At 39.9% G+C, this 16,708-nt stretch overlaps 1 protein-coding gene across 1 annotated transcript; it reads right to left on the reverse strand.

Moving 5' to 3' along the window:
* Window positions 1-765: 765 nt before the first annotated feature.
* On the reverse strand, window positions 766-11,266 carry gucy2f (guanylate cyclase 2F, retinal). The gene is made up of 19 exons (XM_042414285.1): window positions 11,202-11,266; window positions 10,309-11,121; window positions 8,469-8,770; window positions 7,518-7,872; window positions 7,307-7,391; window positions 6,645-6,741; window positions 6,267-6,392; window positions 5,782-5,862; window positions 5,351-5,527; window positions 4,982-5,138; window positions 4,666-4,815; window positions 4,270-4,418; window positions 3,747-3,910; window positions 3,433-3,625; window positions 2,931-3,105; window positions 2,248-2,346; window positions 1,962-2,056; window positions 1,771-1,856; window positions 766-934 (listed from the first exon to the last, which is right to left on the reverse strand). Exons 2-19 carry the CDS (start codon window positions 11,048-11,050, stop codon window positions 850-852), a joined length of 3,318 nt encoding a protein of 1,105 aa, XP_042270219.1. The 5' UTR covers window positions 11,051-11,121; window positions 11,202-11,266; the 3' UTR covers window positions 766-849.
* Between the last annotated feature and the right edge of the window lie 5,442 nt (window positions 11,267-16,708).

Below are 16,708 nucleotides of genomic sequence, written 5' to 3' on the forward strand. Positions count from 1 at the left end.
ATTTTAAGGTCCTTTGTCTCACTAAAGAACCTTAAAATTCAATTGACTATAAAAGAAAAGAAAAAGAGACACACTTTTCATTACTTTAGTTGCATTGCCATTACTTTCCTGACAGCTTAAATTAAACATTAATATTAAAATGATTTGTAGGACTCGACTGACTTTTCCTTGTCATTCTGCTCTAATCTTCAGCTCTCCTTTCCACATACAGTAGAAATAAAAGTGGCAAATTTATCTTTTTCTCTTCTGATAATTATATACAAATAGCAGCTTTTGCCTCCAACTTTGGGTGGCTAATATACAATATTCAGCCATAGCTAAGTAACAGCCTCGGCCCCACAACTCTATTATGAGCTTTCATGACAAACTAAAAAAAAAAAAAAAAAATACAGACAACACGTTAGTACCAGAAAAAAAATAACATTTCATTTTGAAATAGGCGTTTGGGGCATATAATCTTCCGATGGGTGAACCTCTTGTTGCCCTGGAATAGGTGACCACTCAGTGGCCAGTGAGTGCAGAGAGGAGTGGATGGGTGCATCCTTCATTAAGGAGTGGTGCACCTTTCCTGTGCAACTGGCAGTAGGTACATAGGCAGGTAATGCGACAACTCTCATTACATTAGCACCGTCATGTTCTGCTGCGTCGGCTGCAGGCAGATTAGCCAGTCGATGGATAATCCTCTTAAAGAAGTCTGCATTAAGCCACAGTGAGAGGCTGGGTGGTGCTCTCTGTCCTCTGCCTGCCCCCTCCCAGCTCTATGTCTCTTTCTCTCTCTGGATCCTCCCCGATGCTCCTTCCTCTCCTCTGGTTTTGTTTCTTTCACATCTTTCCTCATTTTGCTCTCATTCAGATCTTTTGTTTGTCCACCTGCCTGTTGGCCTTGCGAAAAAGTGTCTTGATTTCCTCTGTCACCATTTCCTGCCAGTTGTCCCTGATAAAGACAGAAGTTGCAGTTAAGACCATTATTATACTTTAGAGAGAATTTATACGCAGAGCTCTGGGATTAAAACACATGAAACAAGCGTACCACAAGCATACCACAAAGCATACAAAAAAAAACCCCAAAAACAAATGTTGCCACAAATACAGTAAAACAAATAAGTGTTAATTATGAAAGAGTGCTAACACTGTACAATAAAAGTGAATTAACAAAACAAAGAGGGCTTTCCCCAATCTGCTTAAGAAGATGTAGAAGTTGATAAGATCAAGAGATTAATGAGACTAGTAGATCACAAAGCAATCAATAAGATTTAGAAATCAATGAGAGGAAACTGTGTGTGTGTGTATGTGCAGGCTCAGATGTTGCATTTGAACTGAAAGCCATAAAAACCACTGCTCACATCAAACTGACAAGCCAGAGTAATATTTCCACAACACAACACCAGCTGACATGCAGGTCTCTACCTCCTTCACTTTGGACTAAGAGGGCCTTTTTCTCAGCTTTCTTTCTCTTGTATGCAGCTATATCCTCAGGGTTCAGCCCATGATTGTCTTCCCTGAAGTAATATGTGGATAGTGGCAGTTTGCATGTCAAATATTGATGCAGCTATAAAAAATCTCTCAATACATAGCTGTGAACTCAAGTATAAAAACAAGCAAGATTTTCCAACCAAAGAAAGATTTCTGGGAAACAAGGTATAGCAATGTCCTTTATGCTTTTAGTTTTACATCAGATGGGAGGTGTCCCTCATACATCATCATTTTTGTTCATCAATACTACATGTCAAAGAGCTAGTAAAAGGGATGATGGTAGAGTCTGAATCTTACCCTGGTTTGATCTCTGGTGGTTTTGGCAAAGGCTTTGTAAAGTTAGTTTTCCCCACAAGCCAGTATGTCTCTTCAATACCTTTACCCTGTAAAAAAAAAAAAAGGTGCATTTTTATGTGTATAAGTAGAATCTGGAAATGTCCCATTTACAAGTCGCACTGAAGTTAAATGATCATAGGCTGAAATATTACCTTCAGCTCTGTCTTGCCCCTGACATCTATTTTATAACCTTCATTGAGAGAATGGAGGATCTTCACAGTGCTCATATTCACATGGATTCTATAAGCTGAGGGGAGAAGAGAAGAGAAGAGAAGAGAAGAGAAGAGAAGAGAAGAGAAGAGAAGAGAAGAGAAGAGAAGAGAAGAGAAGAGAAGAGAAGAGAAGAGAAGAGAAGATGGAATTGAACAACATTAGACCAAAGCAAAATATGAAACAATGCAACAAAACATAGTAGGAGATGTGTACAGGATTACTCACGCAGCCCAGTGGATTCCATACGAGAGGCAGTGTTGACGGTGTCTCCAAAAAGGCAGTACCGAGGCATAGTCAGACCTACCACCCCAGCAACACAGGGCCCTGCAAATACACATTGACAAAAGATGAAGAATTCTGTAAGAAAAGATGTTTTATAAACTCCATCAATCAACATATATACTGAGAAATGCTCATTTTTCTTTTTCTGTTTTGATCTGACGTCTATGGGGACTGGATCTGACACAGACTGTTACTGTGTTGACAGCCATCAATGTAAAGCCTATGTTGATTCCTGTTGCACCAGGGAATATTTAAGGAATACTAATGTACACTCTGCTTATTAATGTCAGTATTTTTTTCAGACACATTCTTTCCCACCATGCCTCAGCACACTAAAAGGTAGGAGTGACCACCTGCTGCAGACAGCTAGTGCAGCCTAACAACACTGTCTTACTACTCAACACTCGAGCCTTATTTTGACTGCAAAAGTGACAGATGAGATGAAATGTTACCTATGAGGTGGACTGAAGACAACATAAGCAGTTTATATCTCAAAATGAGTCACCAGCCACTATGAGTAAGGACAATAATTTCTTCATAATCTGCAAAGGATCACCTGCTCAAATGGAGCAGAGGGTAGTAATGTAAAACAGGGTGATGAGGACTCTGGCTTTGTTCAGGCTTACCTGAGTGGATTCCTATGCGTATCCTAACAGGTACGTCTGGCATGTGCCGCATATGGAAGGTCCCCACTGAGCTGAGGATGTTCAGGGACATGTTGGCGATCTCAGCAGCGTGCTTGTTGCCGTTTCTCTTCGGCAGACCTGATGCTACCATGTAAGCATCACCAATGGTCTCCACCTGGATAACGTCAACATATGTATTTTACTGGGGGCACACAGTCTGTCTGTGTGCACAGTATGTGCAGACACATGCTGCTCAGTCAAGTTCTTATTGTGATTTACCAGTTTACTAAGAAAACTTGCTATCATCTCAGAGTGGCAGTTCCCAATGAAACAATATTCTTGCAAATAAACCCTACGATCTTAAATTCCTAAAATTCCTAAAATATACATATCTGTGAATATCGCTAAGTTGCAGGAGAAATGCTTTCATAGGTCATAAACTCATTTTTGACCACAGAAGCAGAAAAAGCATGTACTGTATGTATTGATCGCGCTCTCTGACCTTGTAGACGTCATGGTTACTGAGCACGGCGTCAAACAGAGTGTAGAGGTCATTGAGAAGATCGACCACCTCGATGGGATCACTGAGGGAGGAGATGGTGGTGAAACCCACGATGTCACTGAAGTAGATGGTCACCTGGTCAAAGTACTCTGGCTCCACTGTGGCACCGGTCTTCAGAGCCTCAGCCACAGAGCTGATGGGCAGAAGTAAAAAGTTTATAAAGGTTACATTAAGATTTGTGAATTCAAGCTTTAAATTATTGTTAAAATGTTTGGATTTTGCTCGTTTTGGGGGTTGTGTGCGTGCTAACTCACGGTGGGAGCATCTCTGACAGCAGTTTCTCTGTTCTCTGTTTTTCCACCTCCAGCTCCTCTGTTCTCTCTCTGATGAGGTCCTCCAGGTTGGAGCTGTACTGCTCCAGCATCCTCAACATGGAGTCGATGATGTTGGTCTTCTTACCCTTGTTGATTATCTTGAACTAATTGTAAAAATATATAGAATCATGTTAAACATCATTTTTTAAAATTTCTTTAGGGAAAAGCTCTAATTTTGCAGAACAAATGGTGCTGGCATCGGTTTGTTTTTGGTATTTAGTGAAGTGCAGCACTTATAAAACTCCCTGAGGCTACAACCTAACATGCACTCAATATACAGTACATTTTAACAAGACTTTGGTGCACTACATAAATATCGAGTGAAAAAAGGTAACAGAAGTTGACAAAAAAATGTTTTCTTATTTTTTAATTTATGCTTCAAATGTGTTTATATGAGTACTGTAATGATAGCTGCTGTTAGGTTCAAATCAATTAGGCCACAATGGTGTCTCCAAAAATGTACCCTGTCAAAGATCTCATCGAAGTCTGGTCTTCGGTCAGGCTGTTCGCTCCAGCATTGCTTCATCAGCTGGATACATTCCAGAGGAGCCTGGTCCGGGGCCACATTGGGGCGGCACATTGGAGGAGGCTTCTTCACCTTCCGGATGATCTCTGGTGAGGAGATGGAGGAGATGGGACAAGTAAATCCAACGAGGATGTGTATCAGCATTCTAGTTTTGACACTAGTCAAACTGCTGCACTAGTATGAACTCTGCTGCATTGCAGAAAAGGAAAAACACAATAGCCAAACATAAACAGAACACAAATGTTATAAATATTGGTAATATGTTCCTCGAATCTACATGTCTGTCGTCTCAAACTAAAAAAAAACTTTGATATGTCTGTGACGGATGCACACCCTCAGGTGGTAGACCCAGCATGCAGTACGGTGGCCCTCTGACCACCACCTCCTGGAGGATGATAGAAAAGCTGTACACATCTCCCTTGTAGGTCCCTTTACGAGAGTTTGCAAGGTCCCTCAGGAACTCTGGAGCTGTCCAAAATAGATCTGAGAAGAGCAAAGGAAAGATTTTGAACTAGGGTGGGATATGATATCAGTCATTACCAACTATAATATGGCTTTGTGTAGCTTCTTTCTACAAAAATGTACTGTACATACAGTATAGTATATAATGAATAGCATTGAAAGCCCTTTTTTCCAGAGTGGACGTTACCTTCAGGTGGAGGTTCCTCTATAGGAGCTTTCTGAGACTCCAGCAGCTCATTAAAGCCATAGTCTGTAATCTTGAGGACAAAACGCCCGTCTACCACACAGTTACAAGATTTTAGTCGGCCGTGGGGGAAATCCCTGTGGTGAAGGTATTTCATACCCTGAAAGCACATTATATCATTAGTTTTATTTTGTGTAAAGGAAATATTATACCACAGACACTAGTGTGTGAGCCTACAAGAATAGTGGTTAGCGCCAGTGTAATATTCACCTGTGTAGAACCAGCAGAGTCATTAAAAAACTGCCATGACGACATGCAGAACAAGCAGCAAAAGATTCAGGATTTCATCACCTACAGTGCATTGGTGTTTACCTTGATGAGGTCAAGCACAAGTGAGGACTTGAACATCCAGTCTAGTTTAACATCCTCGTTCCTCAGCAGGTCCTGCAGACTGCCCCGCGAGCAGTGCTCTGTCACCACTGCATACATGTAGCAGTCCGAAAAGAAGCCCAGGAATGGATTCACGTTCTCGTTTCTCAGGTCCTTCATCTGAGAAAGCCGATAAACAAGTTAATGTTTATGGATGGAGGATAATATTACAATAATACCTTGTTAATGAACAGTTTTCCTTATGACTAGAATTACACAGAACCATGTTTGGCTTATTGTCCACACAGGAGAACATACTGTATGCATTTTATGTATGACATTTGCAGAGCTTTTACAAACCATCTAATTAGAGTGCAAATACAGTTGTTGTGTGCCAGTGTATTTTTTTCACAGGTCAAGACATGTTGCTCTACCTTGGTGAAAATCTTCGTGGTGCTCTGCTTCACCTCCTTGAAATGCCCCTCCTCAAATTTCTTCAGCCACACCCAGTCGCCCTGGAAAAGTGTTGGGGTTCATTATTTCACCATTTCCGGGCAAATAACATATGGGAATAAAAACATTTTAAAATACCTAATTTTACTATTTCCCGTTCATCTTCCTTCCCCAAAATGATATGTGAGTATCTGTTTGTAGATACTGTTGTGATCCTTGATTACAAATCTAGATCTAACAGAAAATATGTGCTTATTTGTAGTTTGTAAAAATAATTTTATTAAAAAAAATACTGTATGTAAAACACACACACACACACACACACACACACACACAAACCTGAACCAAGAAGCAGGCAATCTTGCTTGATTGTTATGATGAATTTTACAATCAGAAACCTTAATAACCTCACACAGACACTCTGACCTAATGAAATAAGTGCAGTGACTCTTTCAGCTTGACCCACCTCGTACACAGCAACATTGGTGGTCTCATGAGTTGCTGTCTGCATGCTGTTCACAGATTGAGAGCGTTCTGCAGACTTCTCTTCCACAAAGCTTTTAGACTCGCTCAGATCCTCTAAAGTGATTTTCTGTGTGAAATCAGACACCAGAAGAAGTCTTAAAATCTATATTTATACCTGCAGACTAAAAGTGTTGAATATGTGAGTCCAAAACAATTTAAGCTTTCATTTCCATCAAATAAATATACATTTACACCCATGAACCCATATATGTATAACATTGGAGTAAGGTAGATATGATTGCATACTTTATGCTCTGAAATGAATGGATAAAAAATGGACAGTGTAGGTCATGTGCAAAGGTTTGATATTGTTCTTTACCTTCTTGCTAAGCTGAGGGTTGATGAAAGTGAGATCCTCTAAGGTAAGCAGGATCCGATTTGGACCCCTGACAAGCTGGATTTGTTGGAGTCTCCTCCTGCCAGTGAGATTCAGAAAGGATAAGGAACTCTATTCATCCAATGGCAGTGGGTTTCCTAAAATTATCTCAGAGATTATCTTTGGAGCAAAGAAAGATTACAAACACAGAAAAGCTTATCCCTGTATGAGAAACTAATTTCAACTTATTTAAATCCTCTTTTGCCTCCACAAACCATTTACTGTTATTAACCAGTGGCAAAAACTCAAACACCTACATGAGTTTTTATCATTTTACTTTATTATTTATTTGCTTTATTACTTATATAACTGAAAACTTAAGTTGTTGATCAGTGGAACGAGGCTGTTTATAACCATTGTCCAGCATCTCTTCCCTGTTTACTTTAGAGATTATCTCTATTCTGCCTCATGCTTTTGAGGCTTATTCTCTCAAATTTTCTCTCCCTTCCTCTCAAGCAAATCTATTATACAACAAAGTGATGAATGAATGCATTGTACCTTGCACAAAATGCTTTAACTCAACATTGTTGAGAAAGATGGAGAATGAATGTAAGCAACACAAGCACAGAGCTGCTTGAATCTATTTGTATTTACAGGCTGTGTACCTGATGTAAAGACTTATGCCAAGCCCTCCTACAGCCAGAGTGAAGATGACAGCAAACACCACTATGATGTAGGTGACCTCCACACCTGGGGATGACAACAGGTAACTTGATGGTGTTGGAAATGAGGGTGAAGACACATCCAAACAAACCTATGAGCATCCATACTCACACTCAAATGAATGTATACACATGCCTGATCAAAGTCTCTTACCCCCTGTGCAGACATTAGTCGTATCGAACCAGCAGCTGGAATCGGACGGCGGAGGGGATCCTCCTGGGAAACTGATGGACCTCCCAGCAAAGCGAAGCACTCCGGACGTAAGATCCACTAGATAGGTCTGGTACAGTTGGCTGCCCCTGTTGTCAGTGTCCAGGATGACGTAATTGGTTTTGACGTCACCACCAGTATCCACCATGATCTTCTGGTTGAAGCCATTGAAGGTTGTGTTCTTTGTGAAGTAGGCCAAGTTTGAGCCTGACAGCCTCATGCCTGCTCTCCTGGCATTGTTGATGGACTTGGCCAGCAGGTAGATGCTGTTATAGATGGTCCCAAATAGTGGGTTAACCTGCAAGTAACCAGCAGGGGTGGTTAGCAGGGACACAGGATAAGGCATGATATATTAACATATTATTTCAACCATTTTAAATCGCCCTTTCTAGAAATGTAGAGCAACAAATGAACTGTTTCAGAGTCATACTGATGTAAAAAGTTCACTGATAATGCAGTCAAAAATACTGAGTATATCATGTTTCCAGTATGATAAGCATGAGTTAAAATAAGATATATCTGTGATAATAATAATTCTGTGTAAGCCATGATGAAAGGCAACAGGAAACCCCATCACCTTGTGCCAATTCCTGGGCATCTGTACTGATATTCATTACAAAATCCACAAAATAATGACCACATTTTGAACAATCAAAATTAGAATATCCTCTTTCTGTTTTCCAAGACTGTGTTTCCTCGATGATCTGAGGTGGAAAATATGCACTTGCTTTGTCAAACTCAGATTGATTTATATTAGTTTAGTTTAGACTACATTATTTATGCATCCAGGACTGTGGATTTTGTCCCTCCTCTCTTACACTGTAGTTGGGCTTGACTTGAAAAAACCTGAACCTATCCTTTAATCCCCTGGTGTGACATCCAGACAGTTCCTACCTGCTCTGGCTGCACAGCTAACGTCAGTTCCTCAGTCCTCTTTGCTGCAGTGTATGCCTCATTGAAGGACAGAGGCTCAGAGGCGACAGTGATAGTGAGCACAGCATCATAGGCCTCCCTCAGCCTGCTGTTGTTTTGCAGGGGGAAGTAGGAGACGTTGGTGTAGGGCATGCTGAAGTGTAGAGTGTCGTAGGGCACAAAAACATACTTCCCTGATGTCAGACCCATTTCTTGTGCCTTGAGAAGAAAAGTAGCCTGCTGCTCCCCTCCAACCAGGACAGAGTGCATGCACATGATGATAACTGAAACACACAAATAGAGATCACTTACTGAAATACTGGTAAGTAAGAGTTGCACGCGGAGTGATAACTTAAATTCACTCAGTATTAATGATCGGACAAGCATAAAACGCCATTAGGGGGACTGGAAAAAGTAATCTACACCTCCAGTGGAGTAAATGTAATGTACTTTATAATGCATTCAAACTTAAACTACTCAGAAAAGTCACTGAATTACTTTTGATAAAAGGGAACATGGTTAATCATGCTGCAAAAAGAACACAACAAAACAGTTTGATTAGCTCAAGGAATACAAGGAATTACTTCCCATCAGCTGTGGAAGAAATATTCAGATTCAGTGAAAAGTAACAGTACAACAATTTAAAAATACTCTGTTACAAGAAATTGTCCCACACTCAAAATCCATAGTTAAGTAAAAGTATGTAAGTATTATCAGCAAATTGTACTTATCAAGTATCAAAACTACGTTGCTGGTCAATGTGGAGATAGTTTCAACAACATTATATACATTTAGGTAGATTAGTCTGGTGTTTCCCAGCCTGGGGGTTGTGCCCCCTCCAAAGGGTCACAAGATAAATCTGAGGGCTCATGAGATGAATAATGAGATGGGAAAGAATAAAAAATGTACTCAATAATTTGTATTCATAATGATTTGGATTTCTCTCAATGATTTTATCTTTATAACTATAAATATTGGATAATTGTACCTCTCTCGGCCTTGAACTTTTATCTATACAGGCACAAGAGGCCCAAACTAAAGCAACACTGCTTTTTTCAAGGAGTCAAAAGTGTTGGGAACCTTTGGTTTAATCTTTATCATCGTGTTTTATTTTATAAGCATGTCTTATGTTTTTTTTTTGTTGTAAAATCATAATGTGAAAAGTAACAGTAACTATAGCTGTCAGATGGAAAATACAGTAGAGTAAAAAGTACAAAATTTTCATATGAAATGTAGTGGAGCAGAATGTAGTGTAACATGGAAATACTCGAGTGAAGTATACTTCAAAATTGTACTTATGTACAGTTACTTTCCATCATGTGAGTAGACTTAATCTACTTTCTTAAAACTTCACTTTATAATGGTTGAAGCTACTTTTATTAATGAGTAATTATCATTGATCAAACATATAAACCAAATTGCTGTCCCTCCCTGTTCACCTTAACCACAAGGTGAAATCTGCAGTGTCAAAATGGCTTCCTGGTCAGATGGTTCGAGTATTAAGCCTTCTGTACTGTTGGCCTAGAGGATGTGTGCAGCTGCTGGGATGAGAAAATATTCTGTCGGAGCAAATCAGGACAGCTGATGGCTTCTTTTTTTTTGCAAGCCTGCAAGTTCTTCACCAGTGATGTCAGATCTGCTCATTGATTCAACCATATTTCATATCACAGAAGTCATATGTCATTTACTTCTTAATATCCATTGTGTCTATCTTGCTCAAATGTGACGCTACGGTGATCTCCTCTAGTATCACAGTAACATATAATAATAATAATAATTATTATTATTATTATAATCTTATAGGACGTTTTACCAGACTCACCCCTGATCTGTCCTGCAGCCTGGATCCTCCTCAGCGTGCTCTCCACCTCTGTCTCATTCATACCCATATTTGTAACCAGGCCAACGGGAAGACCCTTATTCCTCAGAGCAGCAGCCACTCTCCCCGCGGTATCTATCCAGATATCCTCATTGGATGAAACCACTACAATGTTGGCCCACCTGAAGTGTTTCAACACGGTGAACAAAACCTCGGTGGGAAACGGTACTGTCCTGGCAAACGTCGGATATCCCATGATGCGGTCCAGCTCAAAGTTAACACAGCCGTAAGAGAAGACTGCCTTATCCCAGTTTTTAGCCAGGAGTGAAGCTGCAGTACAGTATCCGGGGTTGGTGGGGCCCACGAACGCATCTGCCATCTTCTCGTAGTAAATAAACGCAGTGAGAGCTTTGGAGGTTTCGCAAGGCTCCTGCAGGATGATGAAGTCCATTTTCAGGCCCAGATCCAGATTGAGGTCTCCGTTTATCCTGTTTACAGCGAGCCTGGCGGCCGCAGCGGGCAGGGCCCTGTAATAAACAGGGTCGCAGTTCCAAGGCCCCAGGACCCCCACTTTGAATATCAAACAGCGGACACAACAGGGGAACGTCAACACTCCGAGGAGCACCCATAACAGAAAGTTATAAAAGGGCAGTGTCGTCAAAGTTGGTCTGCTCTTAATGATGGGCATACATGGATGGTTGGACTCCCATAGCGCCCCTCTGAAATTTGGAGGAATATTTTGCATTGTCCTTCCAGTGTATCCAAGGTAGTGAATCTTTATGTTCACTATTGAATTATCAATTAGACCAGTGACACCTGTAAAACATAAAAAAGTTTTGGAATATATACTTTTGAAAGAGCAAAAAATGGCTGAATGAATAAATGAAACCATTTACCGTTTTTTCAATGCCATCAGGACAGCTTCAAGGTCCGATGAGACAGTCTTACAGGTGTCCTCTCGGTTCTGCCTTTCTGTCTCCACATACACACCTCACCTCACCATCCCCCAATTTTTAAATTTTTTTTTTTTTACCTATTCAACCCCGAGGATGCACGGAGTCGCAGCGGTGAAGACACTGCCAAGTCATTGTGTTTGGATTATGGGCTGAAAGTGACAGGTAGAGCTCGGGCGCTGCGTCTGTCGCGTTTGGAGACAACTTCAGCACCCTGGAGAGCTACTTACGTCCCGCAGCCAGCGCCTCTAAAGGCTCCCGTGCGTTTCCACAAACACTTCTGTACACAGGCAGCATATCTGGGTGAAAAAACACCTCTGGCCCCCGGGTTGCTTACACTCATGTGTATCTTTGATTTAAAAAAAGAAACAAAAAAGTCACATATTCCAAAGGGAGTAAGAATGAAAATCCTGTCCAATGATGAGAAGTCTCCACCAAAAAAGAGACTTAATTCAATGAATGAAAATGGAAAAGTCTCTGATGTATTATCAATATGGGAGGCCAGTGTCAGCTACAGGCCCATTCAATCAAATCCCTCCAAAGTGACCTGGAGCCAAAACGTAGGTGTTACTCACTAATCCATTTTCAGTGAGGCACAATATAAGAGGATTGACAACAGGCCTTAGTGCACTCTAAAAGCTTTGTTATCATGTAAGATGCAGAGGCAACAAGGCCTTTTCCCACCATTCAACACAAATCATTTTTTTCTTTTTTGAGTTTTAGACATGTTGATATGGTAGATGGTTAATTCAATTTAATATCATAAAATATGTTAAATATATATATGTATATATATATGACATGATATATGACATATGACACACACACACACACACACACACACACATATATATATATGGAACTGGTCTCACAGACTATAGACCACCACATGTGCACAGATGTTAAGGATACAAACATTTTCTGATCATCTTTCTCACCTCAGCTGTACTGCATGAAGACACTTGAACCATGCTTTAATTGGGCTAATATGCCAGCAGTACAACAGGTCCCACAGATTAAATGAATTTGAACCCTGGTGGAGAGGGAGTAATTAAAGATAACGAAGGGCTCTCCCTGTGGGTCCCCTGAGTTTGACTTCATTTTGCTTGCGTCAGTCTTTTCAGCTCTTTTTTGAAAAGGCTCCAACAGTGAGCAGCCTGGCAAATGAATCCAGGAACAGCTGGTTGCCACAACACCAACCATGGAAGGCAGTTTTAAAGGCAATACACTGGCTGGATGTAAAACTGAAAAGAAACTGTTAGATTATGCAGTGGTTGCTTGGTGATTAAACCGTACCTCAAATCATTATAAAGCAAACTGCCAGAAAAAAAGAAATGAAAATGTGTCATTTATTATAGGGAAACACTGATTTAGGCTATGAAGCTTTTCATGTAATTTAAAAGATCATCCACATATAGTATCATCTTTATGCTGCCTCAGATTAATTCTGATCATCCCATACAGAATATCAGTGAGTTTATGTGCCTCCACTACATTCCCAATGTCATGGTTTGATGCCTTTATATCCTGCAAAAAGCTATAAATTTAAACTTGTACCAGTTAGGCAACATGCTAAAGCTAGTAAAATGTGTGTGTGTAAATTGTGTGTGTGTATGTGTGTGAGACAGAGAGAGAGAAAGAGCAAGAGAGTAAGAGCCCCATCCACTCCTTCTTCTGTTTGTCTGTCTGTCTCTTTTTTTAAGTGTGTGTCCCGTGTGTGTGTGTGTGTGTGTGTGTGTGTGTGTGTGTGTGTGTGTGTGTGTCTGTGTGCATGCGCGTATGTGCGTTCGGATGACAAACAGTCCCTTTAAACTCAAATCTGACAAAAACTTTGCAAAACACTATGAAACATTTAAAGAAACAGTATATAATCTGTACAGTTCATAGTTACATATCACTATGCATACATGCACATGGAACTGCAGTGATTACACCTTTGTTGACCCATATCCCACATAAGCTGATGAGCCTCTTAAATGTAACACCTTGACACCGCTGTCCTGCAATCCAGGAATAGAGGACAGAAATGACGACTCAGCGTAATGTCCGCCCAATGAGTGAACACAATGAATCGGATGCTGCTCCTGAGACAAGCTCTGTGTAGTGTTTTTCACACATTAGTTTCTACGAGCAACATGAAATGATAATTCATGAAAAAATATTTCAAAAAGTAGATGAAAAAGCTAGATAAATAAAACCAATCAACCAATGATGTATCCAACTAGTAAAGACACATCTCTCTCATTATACAGTGTGCTGCAATGAGGAAAATGCTGTGTGGATAAAACAAAAAAAAAGGAAATCAATGATTAAACATGTCATTGGACTGATGAAATAGGATAAATGAGGAGATGGAAAAATACACCAGTTAAAGGTGAATGGAGACACAAGGGAATAAAATCACTTAACGGTAATATTTTAAAGTCCCCTATATTTTACATATAAATATTAAGGTGAAGCGTGCATGCAAGTCAATTTCATAGGCCAATGGAAATGCCCGAAATAATTGTTATTTATGCTATAATAATAACTGAGAAGGTTTAACCAGTTATCATGAAGTGGGCAATATGGGATCCTTTAAATTCACAATGTAAGATAAAATAGATTTTATTCAACAAGTTAAAGGACCATTGAATTTTAATTAGGGAGAGTATGCTTACTGGTATATCAAAGCAATATTTGAGGAAGTCTGTGAGTCAAAATTCAGTTGAGTCAGCCACTTAATGACATTAGTCACTACATAATAGTCTTACAGAAACACATTTATTGTTCTTGCACAATTATGGCATAGGTCATGAATGAATGCATGAATTAATGTTACCAGCATCTTTAATTTTCTTTTTTATCTCAATTAGAGGTTATTAAGGTTAAGATGATATGGTTGAGCCTCAACAGTGAATTTATTAGAGGATGTCTTCAGCTCTGGCGCCATCTTGTGGAAAAGCCCTGCAGTGGCGCATTGTCTATTATGCTTGCAACTGGATTAAAGTCAAAGTATTAAAACTACACCCAGTATGAATATTTAATGACAGGAAATTTCTTTGGAAATACTGAAAAACTGTATTCTTACAATGAAAACTTTGTTGGCTACTACTACTTACCCTTCTCAAACACACACACACACACACAGACACACACACACACACACACACACACACACACACACACACACACACACACACACACACACACACACACGGATACCCTTTATAGGCCCTTTTGTCCATGATTATCTATAATTTTAATAGAGCTTTTTTCAACACATGATGAGTTTGACTGTGAAAATAATTTTAAAAAAAAGAATGAAGTTATGCAAAAGTCTGAATGAAGGTTGTATTTAATAGGCTAATGTGAATAATACCTGACTACTTTAGTCATATTTGAGCTATAAGATATACATCATCATGCACCATGTTTGTCTTTCGCAGGTTCAGATGTTTTTTGTTCCTTTTACAGACTGATAGTGTACTCTGCATTCTGTCTGCCGGAGCTCCTATCTTATCTTAACAGCCTTGAAGAATCCCAGACATTACAAGAACAACAAGGACTGTGTGTGTGTGTGTGTGTGTATGCGTGAGACAGAGAGAGAGAGAAAGAGAGTGTACCAGGTCTTCCTCATATTTACACAGTCACATGTGGGGACTTTCCTCCCTTTTTGGGGACAAAAAGCAAGTCCCATTAACTTAAATCTGATTTTAGGGTGAAGTTAGGTTAAGGTTAGGTTAAGGTTAGTGTTTGGATAAGTCTCCAGGAAATGAATGTAATGTCCTCTGAAGTGATGGAAACATGAGTTTGTGTGTATGTGTGTATGTGTGTGTGTGTGTGTGTGTGTGTGTGTGTGTGTTTGACCACAAGTAGCCACATGTAGCAACCACGCATGTATGACATTTCTAAATAAGTTCCCCTCTCCATCACAACCTACTGTATGATGTATTTCTTTCTGTCTTATTTTTTTGAGATAACACAATATTATTCAACATCGTGCATGTACCCCTGAGAGTGCAATTGTGTGCATTATGTAGTACTGTATGGGCGTGTGCTGTGATGCTGTCATGTTCTCTTGAGGAAAACAATAGTTGAGGGTGCAGCTGAAGTGTGGAGGCCCCTCAGTATTGTGTGAGCAGCAACAGATGTTCGCCATCAGTTTTCACACTCGACCTCTCTGTTTCTGACCCGCCTTTCAGGGAACTTGTTGCAATATTTCATTTAACAGACACAGATTTGATATAGTCAGTGATATCATGTGCAGCAGTTATTTAAATTGTTACACTGCAAGATCTGTCTCTGCAAAAGTTGAAGCTGCATGGGGTGCTTTTGTAATTTTGACACACAGGAAAAGTCTGGGTTTCCGTTCACATTAGTTTTAATCAGCTTCATCAAAATGTGAACTACAGGCCAAGTGAAACAAACCGCCGCCTTGTTGCGCAACACCGTCTTTCAGGTTTGCTTCTCATGTGGGTCTGTTAGCGGCGACACCACTAGAGTGCGCAATGACAAGTAGTATCAATTCTGCCAGACAGCGTACCGAGCCCGGAAGTTACACATGTGACTCCTCCAAAATAACAGCGTAACATTTGTGATCGGAGCAAGTCGAGATTCAGAGGTCTCTTATTTATTACAGTTTTCTCGATCTCTTACACAATACAACTGGGCCTTTTAACTAAACACCCCAAACCATGACGCCATCTACCAAAAGACAGACCCATTTCCCAAAACTATAAACACTATTCCCCTGTTTACACTCATGTGCTCGTTTAGAAAGCACTGTCATTTAATATCATTAACTCAAGTCATCACAGCTGGAACCCAATTAACACACAATTCCCCCGGTGGAAACACTAAGAGTCAAAATTGTTCACACACCAATCAGAACCTCAGGATAGATAGATAACAGGGTCATAGGTCAGTTCACTTGTTTTGGAACAATGGATCCACAAAGACCTGAGGCAGAAAACATGTGATTTCTTTCTTCATGTACAAACTTACACAAACTTTTTTTTTCATTGGTTTATATTGATAAATATGTGGAAATTAATTTACTGTTTTCTACGTTCTTTATCAGTTGCATATTTTTACAGCACATTTATTTTTTCACCCAGTTTCAGTTTATTTTACTATAGTACATTAAGGAATTAAATATTTTGAAAATGTATACATGTGTTGTGTCTTTATATTGTGTTCATCATGTAAAGAGGTTGTTCTGGGGGAAAACCGTAAGTGCGATTATTCACTGCATCAGGTTTTTATGGTAGAGCTTTGAAGGCATCTCACTAGTGTGTAATGGCTGTTTTGTAGTCATTTTATGGCTTTTCTGTGATGTCTGAAGGCAATGGTTTTGATGTGGAAGGTGGAAGTTTGTGAAGATGAGTGTAGGCCTACAGTTGTGTTTAGAGCAGTGGTTCTCAAAATTGTTCACATCAAGGACCCCTAAACTGACAAATTTGACCACA

This window comes from Thunnus maccoyii, chromosome 6 (assembly GCF_910596095.1).
Source record: "Thunnus maccoyii chromosome 6, fThuMac1.1, whole genome shotgun sequence".
Taxonomy (NCBI): domain Eukaryota; kingdom Metazoa; phylum Chordata; class Actinopteri; order Scombriformes; family Scombridae; genus Thunnus; species Thunnus maccoyii.